Here is a 23,278-nt window from a genome sequence, read left to right as displayed (position 1 = left end):
GGAGTCCTTGCAAATTGGTGTTGACGTCAGAGCTCTGCTGGCCATGCTCTCAGCCCGCGTAAAAGTTGTCCTTTACAAATAAAAGATTCTGGGTGTGCTTAGGTTCTGAGGTCAGAGAGAATGGGAAGGGAACAAATCAAACAACATGAATACATCAAAAAGGGGGGAAAATGTCGAAAAACGAAAAAAGAGAACACCGCGCGGCTTGGGGGGCACTCCCCGCACCAGCGCGATGCCTCTGTTTTGTACTTCACATAACGCTTTTGGCGGCACTTAGCATTTAACATGACTGCAAGTGCTTTTTGCCTGTCTATGTACAGCAAATCTAAGATCGATCCCGAAACTTACAGATGCATGCCTTCTGCTTGCCCGCTTGTGCAGATGACCTCGTCGTTATGCTGATAGCACACCTCAGAGATACACTCACACACCATCCGAATTGGCACACCTGCAAGATTCCTCTCACGCATGGGGAGCCATGCGGCATGCACATTGTTTTCCTTGCAGCCATGGATACACATGCTACGTAGCACCCATCTTCTCAAGGACACTACCGCCGCTCTTGGATCCTGGACCGCCTGCCCAGCCTGTGATGCAGCAATGCATGACACAGACACATGCACGTTCGTGGGCATCCTACACTTTACATACACCGACAAGCAGCACATCTAAACCTGCATTTCTATGCTGACATGAGAAAGCAGTGGATGAATGAGGGCCACAATAAACAGCCCCGGCTGGCGGGAGACGGTATAAATATTGAGCACTGTGCCCCATGGTTGCTTGGGTCTTGCATGATCCGGCGAGTCCAACAAGGGGCAGGATTGTGGCAGCTTTTGATTGCAGCTTGCCATTGTCTTTGTAGTCGGTATGGTGTCAGCTGAGGAACATGTTGTGCCAAGCTTGCCCGTTTGCCCAAAAAAAATCACCAGATGTGCTGATGCTTTTAGGCAAGTAAGATCTGGAACAGTATGATTCAAGTCTGCCTGGTAATTCAGAAGGATATCAACAGATAGCTGTGATCTCGCAATCATACTAACAGCTAGAGTGCTCTCAATGGCACAGTTGTGGCGAGGGTGCTAGTAAAGGACAGCACAGTCGACGTCGTGGCAATAAACATGTCCTACAACATGCCTCGTCTCTTCCATGTCCTACAACATGCCTCGTCTCTTCCTGATCAGTTAAGGTGGAGTCCTACCGGAGACAAGAAAAAACCATTTCAATTTAAAGCTTGGTATGTCTTCTCTTCTCGACGAGTTTTTGGTGCTGAGCTCTGCTGGTCAGGCTCAGTGCTCATCAAGTATGCTGTGTCTTTGAAAGGAAGTCTCGAGGTACTATCAGTGTTAATTTTATTTTGGCTGACCAAAATCCTTCACAATCCTGGGCTGCCCAAGTTTGGGGTGCCACTCAATCCTGGACCTACCCTTTCTCAATACAGGAATGATCCAACCAATGGATCAATCACACTGGCCAATCCCCTCTGTCTACCTCCTGATATTCATTTCTGATGTGCCCCAATGTGGTGCAGCTTTTTTCCTTCCACTTCTAAAATGTACACCTTAGTTTCAGTGCTTTTTTGGCGGGCAGCCTGCCTCGATGCACCAATAAAATGCTCCTGTCATGCCAAGCAGTAGACGCAGAATCCAATTGTTCTGATTAACAGTCTGGAGAGAATTGAATATAATGATCTGCGTCAGCTAGTGTGCCATCCGCTGTTTCTGCTGTCCCATTCAGCGCCCAGGCTGCGCTCTTTGTCACCGCTCACGTAACCCTGCGGCAGAATCCGCAGCCGCGCATCCGCGTCGCTGCCCACCACCTCGAAGGGCAGATCATATGAGCGCACCAAGTCCTCCTGCACGCAGCAAGTATCCTGCTTTCATTGCCAAAGAATCTCAGCTTCCCTATCAGGGAATGACCGTATCACTTATGGGGAATTTTGATGATTATGAAGTTGAGGTGATCAAAACCAGAATCACAAAGGTCATTCAGTTTACCGGAACTTGGAACAGTGCAATGCATGTTTCTGAAACATAAGGGGCATTCGTGTGGCAGGATCTGCTAGAGAGACCGGGATGGAACAGATCGCGCATGTGCAGCTATAATAAAAATCAGGCCTCAAGTATGGCCGCATTTAGGTCAGACTTTTGCAATGAGAGCGGTGTGTTTACCTGAGCGCTCAGAATGTCTGGTGAGCGCGGCAGCAGCTCTGCGGCGTGCCCTCCCGCCAGCACCAGCTCCTCGACTGCCGCCTTAGCTTCCTCGAGGGCCGCGCTCTTCTTCTTGTAGTTCGTCTGCACAAAAAGTCACCAATGCTCAGCCTTGCCAATTAAAGCAGGCTCTTCTTCTTGTAGTTCGTCTGCAAAAAAAGTCACCAATAGTCAGCCTTGCCAAATAAAGCAGGCAGGAGAGGGACAGTGATATAGCCTGTATGCTGCATCTGGACCTCAGTAAGCAGCGATAAGATTACTCCATCTCCACTATCCTGCCTGCTTCACCATGCATGCTGTTCCAAGTAGCTCCAGAGCGATGACACAGTTGTTCTATTGAGGCAGCCCTGCAAACTTTGAGGAATTGCAAACAAAGACGTATCTCAATGAAGTGCTGCCTGGCCCATAATAAGTGAGGAGCAGTAAGGTAGCTCTACCTCCCCTATCGTGGCTGCTGCACCAGAAATGCTGTTCCAAGCAGTGGTAGAGCAGTGACACAATGGGTTTTTTGTTGACACTCTTGATGACTCTCTATGTCTCCATCTCCTAAAGTAGCTGCTGATATTCCCCCTAGACAGCATCAAAGCAGGGCTGAGAGAAAGTGAAAAAGAAAGCAGCGGCGGCCAGATACTTGCCTTGGACACGATGTTGCTGCGGCCGGTCATGCGCGCAATGTCTTGTTCGCTGCGCAGCGCCACTCGCTTGCGGCTGCTGGGATCCGCATCCACCTGCGCGACCGACGTTTGTTCACAAACTTCAACTTTGACAATCTCCCCCTCGCACCGAGGGGTTTTCTTTGGGCAGCTGGTTGCCAACCAGTGGTCGGTGTTGTTTCTCCCAAGACGCCATTGAAAAGACCCTTAACCTCGCAGGTATATACACCAGCCAAACAATGTCTCTTTGGCCACCAAACACAAAACCTCCAGCTCTGAAGAGACGCTCGATCATTCCAATTGACAAGCAGCTGCGCACAGCGCTGCAGTCCTGAACAGTCAAGCTGCAGCTTCAGAGACAGCAAGTCGACATTGCTGCAGGAAACTCATTCAATCGTCATTTACACCAGCAGTGCAGTGCAGTGATGCAATGCTCACCGCTGCAGAGGCGTCGCGAAGGGAGAGAGGAGATGGGTAAATGCCGGCAAGGGCGCGGATGGCTTTGATGACCGAGGGTGGCGAGCCGCTCTTCATGGAGAAGATTGCCTGCCCGGCCGCGCGCGCCTCGTTTATGAGATCGTCGCCGCCGCCGCGCAGCCGCTCCCGCACCGTCAGCACCGCGTCAGCCTCCTGCGCCCCGTCAGCATGCCACATCAGCCGAGAGAGTTCCCAGAGGTTCTGCCCTTTCAAAGGATGGCTCACTCGCACACTTTGGCCCTACTCTGCTCATCAGCACATAGCACTATTGACGTGGGAACAAGGTCTTGTTGAAATCTTATCCCAATTTTCGAAGTTTAGCATCAAAAAAATGAAAGAAGGCAACGTCCAAGGAAATACAACTCCAATGAAAATGCGGCCTAGATGTCCCTCAATACGTGGTGTATAATCCACAACGATGCTCCAAGCAGGTGAGATTAAGCTGAGTCAGAGAGAGGTATGTGCGCGCACATGCAGGTGGGGTGTGAGGAGCACGCTGCGCTGCAGGCCCAGCCCGGCAATGACATCCTTGACACCATGCCCGTCCAGGCCGTGCGGCAGAATGGCGATGGCCGCCTCGTCCACATTTCCGCCGTACCAGCCGACCGTGCTCCACGAGCTCTCCGCCTCGCTGCCGCCTGCACGCGGCTCTCGGTCACTGCTCTCCTCCTGCACATGTGCACAGCTATGTCGTCATGGACATGCTCAAAGATGTGGGTTCTGAATTCTGCCCTGAAATCCAGATGATTCACCTGCTAATACCAGGACATGAGTGTGAGAATTGCGTCTCTGAAAAATCTCTTGAGTGGCGCAAATGGGGGAATCGCTGCTTTGCTAGCTGTCGAGCGAGACAGAACATCAGACCTCAGATGGACCCTTATGACTGGCATGCGTTGGGCTGAAGTTATGTAAATTGACATGTCGACTTAAAGGTGCCAGACAAGATCACGGGGGAGGCCTGACGAGATATCCAAGATGCAGCCGCTTTGTAAACAAGGTGCCCCTGATACTCTTAGCATCAAGGTGGAAAGATGAAGGTCGACTGCACTGGCTGCAGAGCGAGGCAGGGCGTCAATGCCTACATGGACCCTGATGACAGGCATGAGGCTAAAATGAAACTGCTATAGGATAACTCTAGACCCCGCATTATTTGAAACAGGTTCCCGCAGGGCTTTCCCACATGCTGGAAAACCATTACTTCCCGCAACCCCAAAATTGGCGCAATTTTACTAGTGAACAGCGCTTTTTGGGGCACAGCATAGTTTTTTTCCCCGCATACAGTCTGGGGCAGTTTGGGGTAGCTTCTCAGCCCCGCTGGCTGAAAAGCTACTATTGTACCTTCCCGGAGGCTCAATTCAATAATTTGTTGCATAATTTAGAATGAGTACTACAGTATGTCAACCTGTCAGTTGCCAAAAGGTGATGAGGCAACCCCAGATAGACAAAAAGCAAGCTGGGAGGTGCACGCACATCAATGGAGGATGTGGCAGAGGATGAGTCATCGTCCCAGGTGGCGCCGCCGTCCAGAATTTCCACGCTGCCGTCCTCGCGCTGTACTCGCAGCTGACCCTCCGACTCCTTCCCTGCGCGTGCCCAATCAAAATCTCAAGTGGCTGAATGCCTGCTGCGATGGAATGGGGTCGAGGCTTGCGACAGGGCCAGTATGGCAGAGGAAGCTGGTGTGCAGCATGACAGTTGCATGGCTGCCCTGATTGACAGATGCAGCTCCTTGGCAGAGGATCCAGAGTTTGGCCTTCTGAGTGAATCTCCGGTGCGGAGATGCATGGTCCAAGAAGCGGCGCAGTTCATAGCTTGCCAGAAAACATCAGCTGCCGTTGTAGGGTGGCTGATGCCCGCAGCAAGTGGGAAGAGGCAATAGAAACAATGCATGGCGAGAGAAAGGGTGAATCATTTGGGGCGGGGCGCGCCAATGTGTGGCAAGTGAAAAGGTGGATCCGCCAGGTGGGGCGCGCGGCGAACCTTTGAGCGCGGCGTCGACGGCGGCTGCGAGGTCGAGATGCACGCGCCACGTGTTGCGATCAATAATCTCCACGGCCACATCGAATGTCGGCGGCGCACACCGCTCGATGACAGTCTTGGGGCCCTTCCGCCGTTTCGCCTCCTCATCGCTCAGCGTCACCCTGTATACAGCCAAAGGCATGCTCAACCTCTCTGCGCCCTTGGGAGTGTGATACTGAAAGGGTGCTCGCTGGGGAATGTGGGTTTGGTACTCGCTTTCTGTGCACCTGTGTACCATTCGGACACCGTGACATGTGTGACAAGTGTCTGCATGGACACTCGGGGGAGATATGCTGCCCAGGAATGCAGAATTTAAAATCTTGTTTCCACCTCTACTGGGGTGTCACTTCGGCTACAAGGTGGGAAGCACTCACTGAACCACATGGAACTGCCTTGCTTTCGGCTTGCGAGAAGAAGCCCAAGACACCGAATACACCATTGAGCAGCCCAGACTATGGCTACCATGTCATGAAACCAGGGATGGCAGAGACCAGGGATCAGGGACAAGCAGAAGGCAGAGAATGGGTGCGCACGCTTGGATGCCGCCAATGAGGTCGGAGAGGGTGGGGTTCTTGATGAGCCGCGCCAGCTCCCCGCCGTGAGCCGTGGCCACCAGCTGCACTCCGCGCTGCGCTATGCTGCGCGCAGCCAATGCCTCCGCCTCCGTGCCGATCTCGTCCTGGACCCCCACAAATCCCTCGTCAGCATGCAGGTCTTTTGAAAAGTACACTCCTTGCAAGGCTGCAGCAGGCGTCTTGAAAGCAGATCCTATTTGTGTCCTTTGGTTTTCTCACACTCAACCGTGCTCCATATGCTCCAAGATCCACAACTCCAAGGAACTATTTGATCTTATTTCCCACAAAGAAAGGGGCAGTTGCTCCAACACCACAGCTCAAGAGTGTCACAGCAGGATGGTGCTGTGCGCACCACTATCACAACTTCGGGCATATGGTTCTCCACCGCCTCGATCATGGTGCGGTGCTGCGCGGCCACCTTGGACACCTGCGCATCAGTCAGCATGATAAGCACATGACTACTTGCCAGGGCCACCACTTGCCTACTCCCAGCCCCTTGACATGACAGCTTCGATTGTAACAGGACGGCAAGCTCTGCCTTTGACCATGCTTGATGCAAGCTACGTGTGCAAAGTGGTGCGACTGCCTTAGGTACGGGACGAGGCTGCCTATGTGGACGCCAATTCCCAATCTGCCAATTCACAAAGCGCCAAGGCTGAACTGAGGGCAGTGCTCAACCGAAGTGTGCCTTTCAGCATTTGTCCACACAGAGCACAAGAATGTCATTGTGACCTTGAAAAGACAAGCAGGCAGCTGATAGGGCGTGCCTGCATGCGGCGCGCGCGGCCGATGCCGATGTGAGCAATGTCACCATCACCGCCGATTTCATTAGACGTGTCAATAATGACCACGCGCTTCTGGTGCAGCTGCGATAGCAGCCGCGACGTCTCGCGGATCACCGTCGTCTTGCCCACCCCCGGCCGCCCCTGCGACCCACCCCGAGCCTTGGGTCAGTCCCCGGCCCCTCTTCCGACGACCAACGGCATGGCAACGGCGATGCATGCATGTGCAATCGTAAGACAAAGAAGCTGCACTGTGATGTACAACAGTGTGTTTATAAAGGCCAGAAAGGGAACTGCTGTTAGAAACACATTTCTCAGTCTACCCCACGCAGCCACACATAGCAACCAACTCGCCTATTCTCAGCATGTGCTGGCAAGCATCTGACATGCTGAACTTCTATGGCTTGCCAGAACAGGGGCAAGCACAAAGGCAGACCAGGAGAGGCAGTGCAAGAGAGGCAGAGCAAGCGGCGTCGCACCATGAAGAGGATGGATCGGCCGGAGGCGATGAGGTCAGCGGCCATGTCAGCGCTGCCCGGGACCGCCCGGCCGGCCCGGCAGGTCAGCCCGATGATTCGCCCGTCGCGATTGCGCATGCAGGAAATCCGGTGCAGAGTGCGGTCGATCCCCGCCCGATTGTCGTCGCCAAACGCCCCCAGCTGCAAACCACGTGATCAAATCTTGATCCTCCGACAGCTCAACGCCAGATACTGCCTGACTAGAATGCAGGCAAAATGCACTTAGCTAGGAAGAAGACCGAGATGCTACTCCTGGCTCACCCAGCTTGATACAGCAAATGCAGCAGGCGGTTCCTGTGATGCAGTTGAGATCAGACCAGGAGATACGCATTCACAAAGTGACAAGAAGAGATGAGCACCTTGCTGATGGCGTAAGCTAGGTCTTCCTGAGTGATGACGTCATCAGACAGTCGCACATCGCCGGAGGGCAGCCTTGCAAGCGGCGTCCTCCCCAGATCCATCACAAGCTCCACAATCTGCACAGCGGAACAGAAATGAGCCTGCATGGCCTTACACCATGCTCACCCCCATGTCGCAACGGTGCATTTCAGGTGCCCTGACTTGATGAGATGTCACTGGACAAGCCACTGCAGATCAGAATTGAAGGCTGGGTTCCTCAGCAGCGCACCTCACAGAAGTCTGGCCTCTCTAGGAGTGCACTGGCCAGTCTAGGCGGTAAAACCACTGTGATCTTCGCAAGCTCTGTCCTGTCTGCAAGCAGCTTCTCCTGGCTGATCACAGGGCGCCAAGACGACTCCTGTGCAGGCAGAACGGAAGACAACCTTGTGAGAATGACAGCAGTGCAGGAGCAGTACAATCATGCAGAAGTATGCCAGGTTTTCGCTGCTGGGCATCAGCTGCATGAGTCTTGGAACCAAGAAGTGAACAAATTGTAAGAGTCTCTTGGCTTCTGTAATCAGCAAAAAATTGTGGGCTCAGACTGATCCAGAGACTAAAGAGTACACGTCTGCTTGTGTGCCTTTTATTTCGCTTTCGATTTACATATGCATTTTTAATGAAAAAGACATCAGAATATGCTATGTTACTTTCTGGAAGCAAGGCAAGGGTGCGATTGAGTCTGGATAAGCTTTCAATGCACGCGATGCACCGGATTAGCGGGGCGAACCTGGAGGACACCGCTTCCCCTCTTTTCGCGTCCTCTATGTTCTCGCTGGTCCCTGATGACAAAGTTCTCCTTGAAGAGCGACTTCAAGCGCCCAACTGGCCGCTGTTGCAGCGGTGATGTGAGGAGGGCAAGCGGATGCGGGACTGGGCACCGAGGACCACGAAGCTTAGCGGGCCAGAAGCCTTGGTGCACGACGGAAGCATCCATGCAAAGATCCATCATCGGAATTCCTTTCTATCAATCTAGATCAGATCCACTACAGAGCGAGTCTAGGTGCAGGTAACAACGCATGCGACCCAGGGCATAGGTTATCCTTCCTAGCTTGCGTACTGCATCAAAAGCCTTTCGATGCGATATAGCCCATTGATTGGTCGACAGATGCTCCTAGACGTCGCTTCCCCCGCGCGGAACAAGATTGATGCCGCTCCCATGCTAGGATTCTCGAGGATGCCTTCAAGCCTCGAAACGGGCTGCCACCGTGGTGGGCCAATCTTGGCAACCCATGCAACTTCAAAGCTGCCGAAGAAAGCCAACCTGGGCTACCCTTGGGCATTGTGATATTCCCCGACAGTGAGGGCTTCCTTAAAAAACGTACAGCTTTGGGAGGGACAGAAGTGCTCCTGCGTGCCAATGCATCACAGTGTCCTTCTCGTACGAGGTCTTTAGTAAAGAAACCAGGCAAAGCCCAAAGTCGCTGGTGACAGGCTCGTCTTTCCTGGGGAGCACTGTAGAGTTCCCCCCTGAGGAAACCAAGCAGATCACCTAGGTAGTCACCCTTAAAGGCACATAACGATATAGCTGCGTAGCGAGTATGGGGACATGAGGAGGCACGGTATTGCAATTCTTTTTCTCCTGCTGGCATACGGTGTTCACGCGAGGAGGCTCACCGGCGAACGCCTTGCTTTTCCTTCGGGTGACTTGTCCTCCGACCCCTGTAGTGAATAGTCCACCATCCCCTGAAGCACTATCGACTCATACTGACATAACTGCACTCCCTGCCTGAAGGAACCTGGCAGTGCTCACAGACTTCCAAGATTTCGTCCGGTCATTCAACTAGCTCAACAATGCTGCTGCAGATGCGGAGCAGGTCAACCACATCTATGCTCTGATTGGGGGAGCGCCCCTGGCAAGCCTGGGGGAACTCCCAGCCTCCCCGCTGGAAGCCCCGCTGGAAGCCCCTGGCAGCGTGCCGCGTGTGATGGACAGCGTCAAGAGCTTCCAGGCGCGCAGCCACGCCAGCGGCGGCTGCAGGAAGCTCAAACCTGGAAGGACCCTGAAGCAGGCTCAGGGGGTTGATACCTTCCCACTAAGCGCGCTGAGCCCAGGTGCCTGGCCGCCAGATGCGAGCTACTTCGATCAGGCAAATCCAATGCTCAGGACTGAGGCTCTGGGTCCGGCCGTGGCCCGCGCCCAGACGATTGACCGGCTGCGCTTGGGCGGCCCAATCCTACAGCAGATGGAGCGCCCATCTCCTGAGCTGCCCACCCTGGACGAGGCTCCAGGTTGGACCTTCCCAATGGCCCTGTCATTTTACTGTCAATGGTCGAGCAACCCAGCCACTGCAGAGCAAAGAACCGGTTTCTTTTCTGACCTGTGGTAGCATGCATAATGTGTGTAGCGACTCACAGCTGAGGGACCTGTGTGGCTGTTGTAGCGGGAGCACCAGAGGCGCAAATAAGCTTGGAGTTTGCAGATGAGGTGGACAGCGCTGGCCAGCCCTGCGAAAGGCTGCCCATCAATATTTTCGCAGCGCTCGCCAGGGACGGCTATGTCAACAAGTAATGTTGCAATTCTGCGGTGGCATGCGCCTGTGCAGCGAACAGAAATTGTTAGAGGCCAGTATAGAGAGGCGCTGCTGTGCAAACCAGAGCTCTCAAGGGCCACCGTGGGTGCTGTCCTGACTGTGGGTAGGACAAAGGCAAAAGAAAATTGTACAGTAGACTAGGTTTTGTTGGACGTGCCGCAAAAAAAATTGCCGTCAGCAGATGATTTTGAAAATGCAATGCGCGTGATTTGAAGTGATCTGCGTCCTGAACAGAGAATTTCTTGTTAATTGTGTGATACAAAATCGGTCTCTATCACCTGTATGTATAATGTCTCAAGAGGATTACAGGCCTGTTTTTTCCCTGCATCTTTCCATTTCTCTGGGAGGCCACCGGGGCACAATTCAGTACCACACCTGCTTTGAAAGCTGCCTGTGGTAGGTGCTAAAATTTCAACAGGCTAGGCGTGTGCTGCATGTGGTTGCACCGGTGTGCAGCTCCATGGACTTCAGTACATGACTCCGCAAATTCGGTTTATTTGTAATAAATTGCACTCCCCATTGGGTCCAGCTGGCTGTTCATAATGTTGCTTGCCCGCTGCAACTGTTTACGTATACCAGCCCTCTTACAGCGCTGCGCTAAGCTAGCGCTGACCACTGGCGCTGCCCTGACCACTGGCAGTAGCCTATACCTACTTAATGGAGACTTCTTGATCAAGACTCCTTCTGCGGCTTCGTAGCTGTGCTCTTGGCTACAAATCAAACGAACCACTGCATCGCCCAGCATGGTCACCTCACGGTGTCAACCCAAGAAACTTCTTGACTGTGTGATTGATGCATTCATGATTGATCAATGCACTTTGTAAATGCATCATATGACGACTATGCATGCAATGTTATGTCTGCATGCTAAGCTTCCATTGCTCAGCGCAAGACTCCAAGCTGTTTAGACTCCCAGTGGGCAAGCTCAGCTTGCCAAGCTGGCCGCGCTGCACAGTACACTAGTGTGCATATGTACGCACAAGAGCCGGCTGCGGGCGCATGCTCTGCGGCCGCAGACACATGCATGCACCTGCCTCCATGCCATATTTTAAGGGCCACAAGCAGGACAGAGCAAAAGCATCACCTTAATGTAGGCAGACTGGCACTGCACTGACAGCAAATGTGTTCCTCGGTGTGAAAGCCCGCTTGCCCAAACGACAGGCCCAAAGAGGGTCCACCTGGCAGCGGATGTGCGGTTATCGACCCCTAAAATTATCCACTCTAAATCTTTTGCCTCGACAGATTCGTTGTCGTTGCTGCCGCACTGCTGCATGGAGTGAAAAAAATTGCCAACGATGATTACCTCGTCGAGCCTCAACGGCGCCAGGACGAGCCTGATCGGAAAGAGTACCGCTCCAGCAAATCTTCTATTTGGGAGCAGAAAGCACAGGCGCAGGCTATCAGCGTCTTCGCAGAGACGTGCCTCTGTTCGAACAGGGAACAGCGAGGTGACCGAAATGCTCGTAGAACACAAAAGTTTGACTACGTGTTCAGGGGCAACGCTGCCGGGTAGCTGCACAGGTGTTTTTACTAGGTGGTGCAAATATTCTTTTCAGTATTTAGCCACCTGCGTGCGAGTTGTGATTGAAGGTGCATCACAGTGTGCTAGCTATGTCAAGAGCACTCCAGAAATTGGTCATCTGGGAAACCAAGTGTTGCCTAGCCCTTGGTGCTCTCTGGCAGATGTGGTCAAAACACGTCACCATGCAATAACAGACAAATTGCTCGATCTTGCTTAGAGATTGCGCAATTATCTTGGTGTGGACCGTCAGCCTTGAAATTGACTCACCTGGCTGAGCTTCTCCTCGTGGTTGCTGCCCCAGAATGGAGCATCCCTGAACGGTGCAACCTACACCAAAAACTCCAACGGCGCTTCCAACGGCGCACCTGCGAATGGCGTCGTCCTGGAGGCAGACTTCAGAGATAGCCACAGCAGCAATGGCAACGGGAAGAGCAAGACGCTCTTGGACCTTCGGGAGACAGAGCCAGTCGCAGCCTTGAACGGCAATGGCAACGTGAGGAATGGCAACGGCGCCACGGTGGTTGCTGTGGAGGACACACAGAATGGCGCAGGCCACGGCTGGGCGGACCCCTGTGACGTTGGACAGCTGGAGGCCTGCGCACAGGAGAGGTATGCCGCGGTAGCTTCAGGCACTCGGGCTGGGCACAGGTGTGATGTGGTTTTGCTCGCGCACCTGACCTCCAAATGAGCATCATGGAGAGGAGGGGAGAGCTGAGCAGAGAATAAGGGAGAAGAGGAGAGAAGAGATGAGAAAGGGAAAGAGAAGAGAGGAGAGGTTGACTATTAAGGGTGTCCTTCTTAATCAACTGTGATTGACTGCATACGGATGATATGCAGGGAGGGTGTGCTGACAGTGGAGTGGGGCATGTGCACAGGTTGGCGGAGCAGGATGCTGCAGCCACCAGCGGCAGGGAAGCAGCAGAAGAGGATCTCAGTAAATCGACTGCCAGGTCGCCCTACCAAGCTCCTGGCGGCAGGTGGAGCAACTTCAGGACATACTCTGTCTGGCAGGTGCGCAGCAGACTATCCTATCAGCCTTGATGTTATCTTTATGGAATCAGGGAATCTCGAAGAGTGTACACATCGTGCATATAGCAGGAGATGTCAACTTGCGCGAGTTTCCTGAGTGAGACCAGGATCTAAGATGCTGAGGATGGTGAGTTTTGCTGCAGCGGACCTTCATGATCTGGGGCTTTGCGATAAAATTCTTCTTCAAATTGTGGCTCGTCGGGCGAAAATTCTCATATGGAAAAGCGGTGAGTGCTGCGTCCCACTCCACAAGCACTTGCTATTCTTGCAGCTCCTGAGTACTTCCTTGCAGTGCATGCTCAGGGGTGTACACATGTGCGGTTGCCACAGAAATGTATGTCACACATTTGCTTGTTCTTCATTGGAACCCTGCAGTCCCCCACAAGGCCCTTATTAAAAGGTGCCATACCTGCAATGCCTTAAGAGGCAGACGTGAGGGAACAATGTTATTCCCCCATGCTGCAATTCCGGTCGGGATTCCCTGAACAAGTAGCCTATGTGCAATAAGGATGTGGGCAGCGGAAATTGGCGAACATGCAATTTGAGAGAAGAAAGCACTGCGCGCAGGGCATGACAGAGGCGCGGGTGTCGGAGCGGAGGCGAAATCTGGCGGCGTGGCTGCGCGAGGGGCTAATCAAGCTGGGCCCTACCTTCATCAAGATCGGGCAGCAGTTCTCCACGCGCGTGGACGTCCTCTCGCCAGAGTTTGTCAAGGAGCTGGAAATGCTGCAGGACAACGTGCCCGCCTTCTCCTCGGAGGCGGCTGTCGCCACCGTCGAGCGCGGCCTGGGAAAACCCATCCTCGAGGTCTTTCAGGAGTGCGTGCCCCTGCCCTGCTTAATTGCCTACCCTGTTGATAGATCTCCACTGCATCACGGAGCAGCACATTCACTGGCAGAGTGTAGCTGCTCTGCCTGAAGGGGACCCCAGGGCAATATGGCGCCTTGACAAGTGTCAGTGGGTGTGCAGGAGCTGGATCAAAGAGTTATATCTGGGCTGTGCCAAATTCTTGTGCAGGCCGACCAGTGATAGTCAACCGTTGCAGGTCGTGTATGTAGGCTTCAGCTGGCAATGCACAGGAGCTCACAGCTGTGTTGTGCCTGCTGCAGGTTTCAGCTGGAGCCCATCGCTGCCGCCAGTCTGGGGCAGGTGTACTTCCTCTCTCCCTCCTTGTAGCCCTGCGTTCCCTGCTCCCTGGATCTTGTGCAACCGGCATTTGCATAAACTCAATCCCATGCTGATGTCCAAAAGACGTCAGAGGTGCATGCATGCGCCTTTCTACCACAGGAGGCTTCCAATGAGAAGCAGCAAGTTCCCAACATGCTGCAGGCTTGCTGCTCATTGTTCTATGGCCTCATTATAAGCCATGTCATCCACAAGAAACGTGCCTTGGAATGAGCAATCTGCCAAAGGGGAGGACTGTATACAGGCAACCACCCCAAGAGGGTAGAGGACCTGTAAACAGCTATCACTGACATGTGCCGGGGGCATGCGCGCAGGTGCACCTGGCGCGCGTGGACGGCGAGCGAGTGGTGGTCAAGGTGCAGCGGCCCTACCTCAAGGAGATCTTTGACGTGGATCTCAAGAACATCCGCGTGCTGGCCCAGATCCTGCAGGCGGTCGACCCCAAGTCTGACGGCGCCGCGCGCGATTGGGTCGCCATATATGACGAGTGCTCCCGCATCCTCTACCAGGTCTGATGCTACTTATTGACACATCCAGGGGTGTACACCGTATGCAGTGTCCCTCAGGGCAACATCAGCAAGCCAAAACATAATGTCCAGACCTTGATCACCACAGACAAAGAACACCGCGCAGCATGCATAGCATATTCCAATGCCGGACATAGCATTGCCAACAATGTAGTGGACTTTCATGATCCAGCCTTCTGACCCAACACCAGCCCCAATTGACTGTTGGCCACCGCTTTCTCAAGTGTCATCAGTCTCTCAATGTTGTGTGGCAACATGGTCAGAAGGACTGACATGTGCTTTTGCATGCTGCAGGAGATTGACTACGAGCTCGAGGGCAAGAACGCAGACCGCTTCCGCGTGAACTTCCAGAACACGCCCTGGATCAAGGTGAGCAATCTGCAAGAATTGAAGCCTGAGCCCCCCTCTCCCCTGCATTTGGAAGTGAGCAGTAATACTTTGTGTCTCTATCTATGATGCTTCATAGCCCATCACACATTTTCGTCTGCGCAGCGCGTCTGAGACCCAGCCGCAGTGCCTCCCTCGGCTGTGTTGCGCACATCACACAGCGGTTTGAACACTGCAAGTACTTTCAACACTTGTTCTGCCGCATAACTGGGCTTTCTCCCTGATGTGTCAGCTATCTTTGGCCCAGTCATCTGGCATGCAAATGTCTGAAGGCTTGAGTGCAAGGAATCATGACGCTTGTGATGCCCGTTGCGCAGGTGCCCAAGGTGCTGTGGAAGTACACAGCGCAGCAGGTGTTGACGATGGAGTATGCGCCGGGAGTGAAGATCAACCGCACGGCCGAGATTGAGCGCATGGGCGTAGACCGCAAGGAACTCGCCCGCCGCACCGTCGAGTGCTACCTCCAGCAGCTCCTCACCTACGGCTTCTTCCACGCCGGTGTTTTTTCTGCGCGTGTCATAACCATGACTGCTTGTCCTATTTACAAGAAAGAGCTCTGAGCGTGGTGGCTGCTGTGTCTTGCTGTGGAGGTTGTCTTGTGCCTGGCGTGCTCTGTCTCTAACATCATTCATGTCTGGAGCGTGTGTACAGTCCAGAAAATTGGCTTGTTGCACCGCCCTGCATCTCAAGTCCTACTTTGAAAAGGCCTTCAAACCGTGCTTCATTGCTGAATGCTTTGGGTGTCTGCGGGAACATTCCCGCACTGACCAGCTGTCATTTGCGCCCAGATTTGCACGAGCCAACGCAATGCTCAGCACTTAAGTCTTGCCATTTTCGTGCACCTGAACATTAAGCGCTGACAAGCAGCATGCGCGCGCAGACCCGCACCCGGGCAACATAGCAGTGGACGCGGAGGGCGGCGGCCGCCTTATCTACTACGACTTTGGCATGATGGGCACAATCCCCGGCGATGTGCGCGCTGGGCTGCTCGAGCTCTTCTATGGGGTCTACCAGAAAGACCCCGACCGCTGCATCGAGGCGCTCATTTCCATGGGTGTCCTGGTTCCCGGTGGTGATCGCGTGGCCGTCCGCCGCACGGCTGTGTTCTTTCTCAAGTCCTTCGAGGTGCCTCCTTGTCCAGCCCTTGTCCTCTACTACAGTTTTAGCGCGGTGGCACGTTGAGCAATGCACAGGAGTTGGAGGTGCGGTTTAAATGTGGCAAGTGTTGTGCCGGACAATGAGAGGGGAAGCAAGTCTCTGCATGAAGACAATAAATCTGGCTCGAGATCTTGCCAGCTGCTAGTGTGTGACTTCACATAGATTGACAGACCCAGAAGATCAATGTAAGGGTGCTGTCACAAACGGCCTCCTGCGATGCTTGACTGGTGGTGGTGTCATGGGGCTACAGGAGCGGTTGCAGCAGCAGAAAGAGGAGGCCAAGAATAACCCAGAGTACGGCGCCACCTTCAAAAATCAGCTGAGTAAGGACGAGAAGAAGGTCCGCCGTAAGCAGATCCTCGCCAATATAGGTGCGTCCTTCTGCACTCTTTCTACTTGGCTGATGTTGACCTGTAATTGGCAGGCTCTGCTTCAGACTAATGGGACTCAGGAAAGGATTTTGCAGCCAAAGCTCCGGTTTCATGGACATTAAACAATCAGCCGAAATTCTGCATCCATTGGGTCATTGCATGTGTGCTGGCTGTTCCTGTTTTTGATCAGATCAGACAGGGGCTAGGGACGCTATATTCTGACACACGCACATAGTTGCATTGTCAAGAAGTATCTCCGTATGCCAGGTGCCAGCATCCCCACATGTCACACTAAATCTAGCCCTCGTCCCAGCCTTGAAATCGTGGCATGCAAGGCGCGTGCTTTTATCAAATTGCAAGTAGAACTGACACTTGCTGGTGTGCGACAGGTGAGGATCTGCTGGTGGCGTCGGCGGACAAGCCGTTCCGTTTCCCGGCCACGTTCACGTTTGTTGTGCGCTCCTTCACCGTGCTGGACGGCATCGGCAAGGGGCTGGACCCGCGCTTTGACATCAGCGAGATCGCTGCGCCGTACGCGCGTTCCCTCATCCTGGAGGCCAAGCCCCAGTTTGCCAAGCTGCAGCAGGACTTCAACAAACGCCTCGCCACCCAGGTGCCTTGCACACCATCGTCCCGACTAGTGTTTCATCGCATAACCTGTATTGCATCTGCCGTCGGCCGGGCATGTGTCTGCATCTGCATGCTTGCATCGTCCAGGGTTCCCTTTTCTGTGCTTTCCCATTTGTTGGCATCTCTTGCCGGCCTGGCCTGTGTTTGTCTCATCCTGGCTTCTTCGTGCATAAGACCCTGGCCATATGTTACTTTTACTATTGCACTTCAGAGACCTGGGAGCCACCTAAGGCATATTGGTATCACTGGTCCTCACTGCCCAATGTCCCATCCTGCATACCGTTGTTCCAGAGCATGTCCAGTGCGTTGCATGCTTCAATGGAAACACCAAAAGGCGTGGGGGACCTACTGCATCAGAAGCCAACAATTTGATGTTGAAAGTCGTGTGGCTGTGCGCAGAACCGGGCGGTGGTGAACCTGTTCCGGGGCCCCAACATGATCGAGGACGTGGCGGTCACCATGCGGCGGCTGGAGGACGGAGACCTGAAGCTGCGCGTGCGCGCTCTCGACGCCGAACGCGCCCTCACCCGCGTCCTGGTAAGCGGGCACTGTTTACTTGTGTTACTCATCGTACCTGGGAGCAGAGGGGATGCAGGGAGGAGCAAAGGAACAGAGAGGCATGGCTGAGCTGCAGAGGTCACGTGTACCTCGCCTATCCAGCTCTCTTTGGCGTTTCTGTCTCGTTGCTGATCCCTGCGGAAAATCAAGGGCATTTTGGCGCCGCGTGAAGTGTGTAAAGTATCGCTCGCTGCTAGCTATGCTTTGCAGCCGCTCGCAGTGGGTCAGCAGTGATGCTGGACAGAATATTGCTTGCCACTGATGCCTTCATTTCCCTTGCAAGATCCTAAACATGCAGCATAGCTACGCAGTCCACATGGGGCATATTGGAGTTCAGGAGTATGTACCAGTGGCACCCAGTTACTGTAGCTTAATGGGTACCCAGACTCATGAAAATATATTGTGCGCTGCTCTTTGCAGGCCAACCAGAACATGATGTCATCGATGCTCCTGGCGGGCACCATGATGAACATCGGCACACTCTTCTCAGTGTCGGCCATGGCCTCAGCCGCCACCGCCTCATTTGTGGGCGCCTCTGTGTTCGGCTTCTTCTCCCTCGTCAACTTCCTCAAGGTGGGGCCTCAGGCTTAAGTGATTTATTAGTATTGCACACGTAGCATCGTTGTTGCATGTTTTTCCTGTCAGAAGCAAGGTGAGTTTGCAGACGAGCTGGGGCTTTACGAAAGGGCTTAAGCAGAAGGCTTCAGGCAAGGGCTTGTCCAGTAGAAATGTGTGTAATCTATACATCTTGGCACCCATGCAGCACCCAGTTGTCATGGCGTCTATGAGGCTGTCTGCTGATGCTGTCCACTGCAACTTTACATCAAGACTCAGCAGAGCTACACACGTAAAGATCAACAACACCCAAGTGCATGCGGCTAGCTGATAGCTATGTATGTTGGCGAGAGTGGATGTCGGAGTTGGGACTTTCTCTTTGGTCCAGGAAGTGATTTTGGAATTTTGGTACGAACAGGTGAAGAACCTGGAGAAGAAGGAGGCTCAGCTTCTGGGCGCATGATGCGTTGAAACGGCGCTGGAACATTCGTTGCCTGCTTGGACTTCTTTCATGACCAAGTCTCTTTTAATTTGGTATCCCGGGGCCAGAACGTACCAAGATTAAGCTCCTGGATTTTTGTTGCCTTTATGTACGTCTTGCCCTATTCTCATAGGTTGGTACTTTGTGTATACTCTCCCAGGATTGGATTCTATTGTGGATGCATGACAAACACGCAGGATATCTGTGCTGTGTGACTGGAATAAGGTGACTTACAGCATTCTGATGTGACATTGTTGCACAGTGTTTTTACTAGGTCTGACGGTGCCACTGCCGTTATGTGGGTTACAATTGCACTGCTATGTTTGTAGCAGGCTTTGATTTTTTTGGAGCAGCCTGTGCGCCCACCTAGGTTGGGTCGCAGTATTAGGGATCCGGCAAATCATGATCGTATTGACAACGGACGCAGCACTGAAGATATATGATCCACGACAGTAGTGTTGAGCTGCACTGTAATGCAGAAAGCAAATAATACTCCAGACGTAGTCACCTAGCCCCTGGCCATGCATCAATGAAACCTGCCTCAATGTGAAGCATGCTGGCGATCATTTCTGACACAGAGAAAGAAGATAATGGGCAGGATTCCTCTTGAAAAGAAGGCCCCAAATATCATTGCTGAATACGGAATGTCTGCAGTGCCATGAAACGCGCTCGTAAATGCACAAAGAAACCTCAGTATCGGTAGTACAGCTCAGCAGCCACGCGAGCAATGTGCTCTGCATCGCTGGCGCTCTGCTGGCGCAGCTGCTCGTCCCACTTGAGCTCGCTCTTTCGCACAGCCATGAATACCCGGACCAGAGCCTTCCCAAATGCCTCTTCCAGCGCGCCACCAAACACTGCACACCCACAGGGCCATCAAATCAAACCCAGACAAAATTACACACATGAAGTCAGTATGAGCGCCAAAGTAGGCGCCAGGAAGGGCCACCAATGTACAAGCATGCCACAAAAGTACAGTAGGAGCAAAGATCTTCAGTAACAACTCTGGTAAGCAGCGCACTGTCTTACTGAAGCATACTGCACGACTAGCGCTAGCTCTTGGCTTGATATTCACTCCCTGCATTCACGTTTGTGACCCTGAAATAAAAAACCAGGTGCTGGAGAGTGTGGGGACGCTTGTAGACTCACCAGTGTCAGCGCTGAACCCTGCCAAAGCCCCCGCCAGGTTGGCAGCGAGCGGTTTGATCCCCTGAGTGCTCCACTCCTCGGCTGACAGCGTGCCTGGGTCTATCTGCAGCGGTGGAGGCAGAATCGCCTTCTCCTTCACACCCTGCATTGCCAACATCCAATTTGTCATCCTCATGCCGATGCGCAGTCTCATTTTCGCTGATGATCTATTCATGACACGTGCATATAGAAGGATCCTCGCTCTCTTTGTCATCGAAGGTTGTATTATGTAAAGCCATGCAGGGAAGTGCAGTCAGTTTTAAGGACTTAAAGACGCGGTGCTCATTTTTCTGAATAATATACAGCTACATGCAGCTACAGTGCGACTCTTCCAGTGTGTCCTTCATGCAACAGGCCGCAAGCTGCTGGCAGTAGTGCTGCCTGAGAGAACAAGAAGCGCAAGGGAGGGCAAGAGGACTTTGAAGGTTGACCTGGAGCCCAGCCACCATGATGGCTGCCAGCGCCATGTGGGGGTTGGCTGTGGCGTCCAGCGCTTTAAATTCAAAATCTCTGGATGAGCCGTCCGCCAGAGTGCACAGCCGGATGGGAGCCTCCTTGTTATTCACCCCCCAGACCCTGCACACACCATCCATTAGTCACCCCTGCCAAAGCATGCCCCACTGACCCCTGTACAAACGAGTGATAACCTGAATAACCTTATTGCTGACAAATATCTACTAAATTTAAGCGCCAGATTGTCCATTGTCTCGTTCACCAATGGAAGCTGTGCTGGCATATGTTCAGACAATGAAAGCAACTGAATGTCGTTGCCCTGTACCACTGTACAACAGATGCAGGACTGCTCTGGCCTGCTCGCTGCAAGAGTATTGGTCAACAAAGGTAAGGCGTGCTGTGCAGGGGAGACTCACTGGAAGGCGCCGCTCCAGCAGCCGGGCTTCAGGCGCTCGTAGCTGTTGGGCGATGGGACAGTGAAGGCTTGCAGTGCTGGCAGATGGCTCAGAATGCCGGCCAGAAATGCCTCTGCCATGCTGCCTGCCCCGGTCTCGAATCCCTCTACCAGATTCCTGCCATCCTGCATGAAAAATGTGCAAAGTGAGAGCTACTCGAAGCAGGCTGCAATACAACTATTAATTTTTTCAGTGCATGCACAGTATGCAAGGCTTGTTACATGCAAAGTCCTTCTTGCCAGGCCAGGCATGTCTTTAGATTCCTATCAGGTGTCTCCATTTGTGGCAAATCAAGCCGGGGCCTTCAAGCTCCGGTGATGACGAAAACAGGCAGAAAGTGTGTTTGATCCTATCTAGGGCACGCATAGCTTGAGACTAATCTTCTTGCTTGGATCTGGCGAGTCCAACAAGGGGTAGCATAACTGGCAGCCTTTAACTGCAGCTTATCTGCAGGAAGCACCTTGCATATTGACAGGAAAAGCGAATAATAATAATAATAACAATAATAATAAGAGCTTGAGAAGATGTACTGCATGCAGAGGCAGTCAAACAGGCAACACCTTCCAGAGGCTGATGTGCAGGTGCTGCCCAGACCCGGCCTGCATGGCATTGAGCTTTGGCAGGAAAGAAGCCACGAGGCCATGCTTTGCCGCCACGGAGGTGATCGCTTCTCTCGCCAGCAGCACGCCATCCGCTGCCTGCCGACAGTGCAGTTGCAGCCCTCAGCAAACTTTGATGTCAACAAGGAATGCTTTTGATATCTCAGTCTCCTGCGTACAAGCCACAAGATTACAGGTTGACCAAGCCATGTCTGCAGCATCTGCAAGACCTCGATGCAAAAACATGCTCAGCTTGCTTTAAGCGGCCGCAGAGGACGTGCAGTGCAAAACACTCCAGTAATCTCTTTTGGGCACGAGGCCTGCTACCGATCCCGGTAGGGCAGCTGCCTTCCCATGAATGTTCATCCATCATCATACTAGAAGGGTCAACAATCTGACAATTAAGTCTGGTAGAGGGGAAGCTGACAACATGGCAGAGCATGCCCGCACCTGCAGCGCATCGTCGTGGGTGGTGACCACCTCAAACTGCCCATGCGCGGCCTCTGCATGCAGCTGCTCCACTGGCATGCCCAGCTCTTCCAATGCCTCCACAATCTCATCCATCACTGGAAATAATCCCTAATTTCAATACTTGTGGCGCCCAACATGCCAGCCGAGTTCAAATGCAAAGCGCAGCTTTCCTGAATGTTCCTCCAGACTGTTCTCTTGCGCATGCATGTGCATAGGCGTGATGGCTGCTGAGATCAGACAGCAGCTGAGATGTTTGTGGCCTTGGCCGCATGCATACGCAATGCAGCCTCCCCCGATATGACTCACAAGACGTGATATTCCACATGCATTGCATAGGAGGGCTGGCTGCTGAAATTGATAAGCAGCTTTGGTTTGTGAAGGAGTTGTAGATTTGTCATGCCTGGTGCGGCAGCGTCGAAGGCTGAGGTCTGGCAGTACACGGATCTGTCAAACGGCGGCGGCAGCCGCGTGTCGCCTGGGGGCGGCTGGTGCAGAAGAGTAAATTCGCTCTCATAGCCGATTCGGAACGTCAGGCCGTGCTCGCGTTGCGCTGTGGCCAGGATGCTCTTCAGCGCGGCCCTTGGACAACACTCCCAAGGGTCCCCTGCGCATACAATCAAGTCGCAGGTGAAACCAGAAAATCACACTGTATGTGCTGCACGCCTAGCAGTGTTCTGGTGGAGGCCCAACACAATAAACAGTGCAAAGTGCCAGGGAGTAAAGGTGGTTCACGAGATGTTCGGAGGAGGTCCCCATGGGGAACTGCTGCAAGCTGGGAGCTGCGTGTGGTGTTAATGGAGGCACCTGGCCGGTTGTGAAGCTCGCAAATAGCCAGTGCATGTGTAGGTCGCCAGGGAAGGGGCCTGATGGGCGCATCCTTTGCTGGCAAGAGGCGAACCTCGCCCACCGGCCCAAAGCCCGAATCTTCAGCGGGAGTGTCGCCCCAGGCCTGTCAGCAGAGATGATATCCGTCGTCTTGTTGTCCTTGATCGCATTTGGAAGCTACAAGAAGTCATTAGGGATATGAGCTTAACGTTCGGCAAGGGGCTCACCGGCAACGCTGGAGTCGCTTTTGTGAGGCCTACGCCGGACTTTGCTATCGTATCTAGACGTCGAGCTGGTATGACCCTGATCAATGAGCAATCAATGTGTCATATCAGGGCAAGGAGAGCACGTGAGCATTGGAGTCTCTATGAAATATTACTTGCGCAGAGAAGGGGGCAGCACCTGCAACGGCGTATGCCAGCAAAATCGCAAAATAGGAGGCGAATGAACTTAATATCTTGTGCTATTTTATTGAGATGCACATCTTCTGCGTAATTTCCCTCCACCATGACGACTCCAGATCTCTTGATCGCACGCGCTGATCGCGATCTGCCTCTATCTCTGAGCACTTACAGAGTTCGTGTATGACCTGATGCACCACATCCTTCAATTGCGTTCTGCGGATGCCGACGTCCTCTCCCCGCTTCGTATGCGACCTAATGCGATTTCCCAAGCACGTGCAAGCATGCATGACTCACTCGTGCCGTTATGCTTGAACATTCCGGT

At 53.2% G+C, this 23,278-nt stretch overlaps 4 protein-coding genes across 4 annotated transcripts; 2 read left to right on the top strand and 2 right to left on the bottom strand.

Moving 5' to 3' along the window:
• Nucleotides 1–1,020: 1,020 nt before the first annotated feature.
• COCSUDRAFT_53863 (hypothetical protein) lies at nt 1,021–7,692 on the bottom strand (the record flags this gene model as incomplete). Its single annotated transcript, XM_005646300.1, has 11 exons — nt 1,021–1,852; nt 2,169–2,291; nt 3,299–3,490; nt 3,809–4,006; nt 4,530–4,534; nt 5,318–5,478; nt 5,890–6,035; nt 6,284–6,358; nt 6,699–6,857; nt 7,193–7,372; nt 7,591–7,692. 11 exons carry the CDS (start codon nt 7,690–7,692, stop codon nt 1,694–1,696), a joined length of 1,500 nt encoding a protein of 499 aa, XP_005646357.1. The 3' UTR covers nt 1,021–1,693.
• Nucleotides 7,693–8,911: 1,219 nt separating this feature from the next.
• On the top strand, nt 8,912–10,679 carry COCSUDRAFT_53862 (hypothetical protein). Its single transcript, XM_005646299.1, has 3 exons — nt 8,912–9,270; nt 9,434–9,859; nt 10,012–10,679. The coding sequence occupies exons 1-3, from the start codon at nt 9,177–9,179 to the stop codon at nt 10,137–10,139; spliced, it is 648 nt and encodes a 215-aa protein (XP_005646356.1). The 5' UTR covers nt 8,912–9,176; the 3' UTR covers nt 10,140–10,679.
• Nucleotides 10,680–12,514: 1,835 nt separating this feature from the next.
• Nucleotides 12,515–18,546, top strand: COCSUDRAFT_37130 (ABC-1-like kinase; the record flags this gene model as incomplete). The annotated part of the gene is made up of 13 exons (XM_005646298.1): nt 12,515–12,694; nt 12,856–12,939; nt 13,280–13,530; nt 13,822–13,861; nt 14,212–14,406; nt 14,719–14,793; nt 15,129–15,309; nt 15,692–15,936; nt 16,220–16,340; nt 16,730–16,953; nt 17,370–17,507; nt 17,949–18,101; nt 18,502–18,546. The coding sequence occupies 13 exons, from the start codon at nt 12,515–12,517 to the stop codon at nt 18,544–18,546; spliced, it is 1,932 nt and encodes a 643-aa protein (XP_005646355.1).
• A 1,243-nt stretch (nt 18,547–19,789) lies between these two features.
• Nucleotides 19,790–22,667, bottom strand: COCSUDRAFT_4616 (glutamine synthetase/guanido kinase; the record flags this gene model as incomplete). Its single annotated transcript, XM_005646297.1, has 7 exons — nt 19,790–19,852; nt 20,181–20,325; nt 20,619–20,782; nt 21,218–21,355; nt 21,707–21,811; nt 22,051–22,331; nt 22,532–22,667. Coding segments are annotated over 7 exons (1,032 nt in total), but the record flags the coding sequence as incomplete, so codon positions are not given.
• Nucleotides 22,668–23,278: the final 611 nt, after the last annotated feature.

The sequence above is a fragment of the Coccomyxa subellipsoidea genome (assembly GCF_000258705.1).
Source record: "Coccomyxa subellipsoidea C-169, whole genome shotgun sequence".
Lineage (NCBI taxonomy): Eukaryota > Viridiplantae > Chlorophyta > Trebouxiophyceae > Coccomyxaceae > Coccomyxa > Coccomyxa subellipsoidea.
Note: the sequence above shows the minus strand (reverse complement) of the source record. Positions and strands in the feature narration are given on the sequence as shown.

Bases quoted from the DNA above. Each gene is read 5' to 3' on its own strand.
- COCSUDRAFT_53862 (XM_005646299.1), top strand. From the start codon at position 9,177: ATGAGGAGGCACGGTATTGCAATTCTTTTTCTCCTGCTGGCATACGGT. The intron at 9,271-9,433 runs GTGACTTGTCCT...ATGCTGCTGCAG, and splicing joins ACGCCTTGCTTTTCCTTCGG to ATGCGGAGCAGGTCAACCAC. The intron at 9,860-10,011 runs GTTGGACCTTCC...TGGCTGTTGTAG, and splicing joins CACCCTGGACGAGGCTCCAG to CGGGAGCACCAGAGGCGCAA.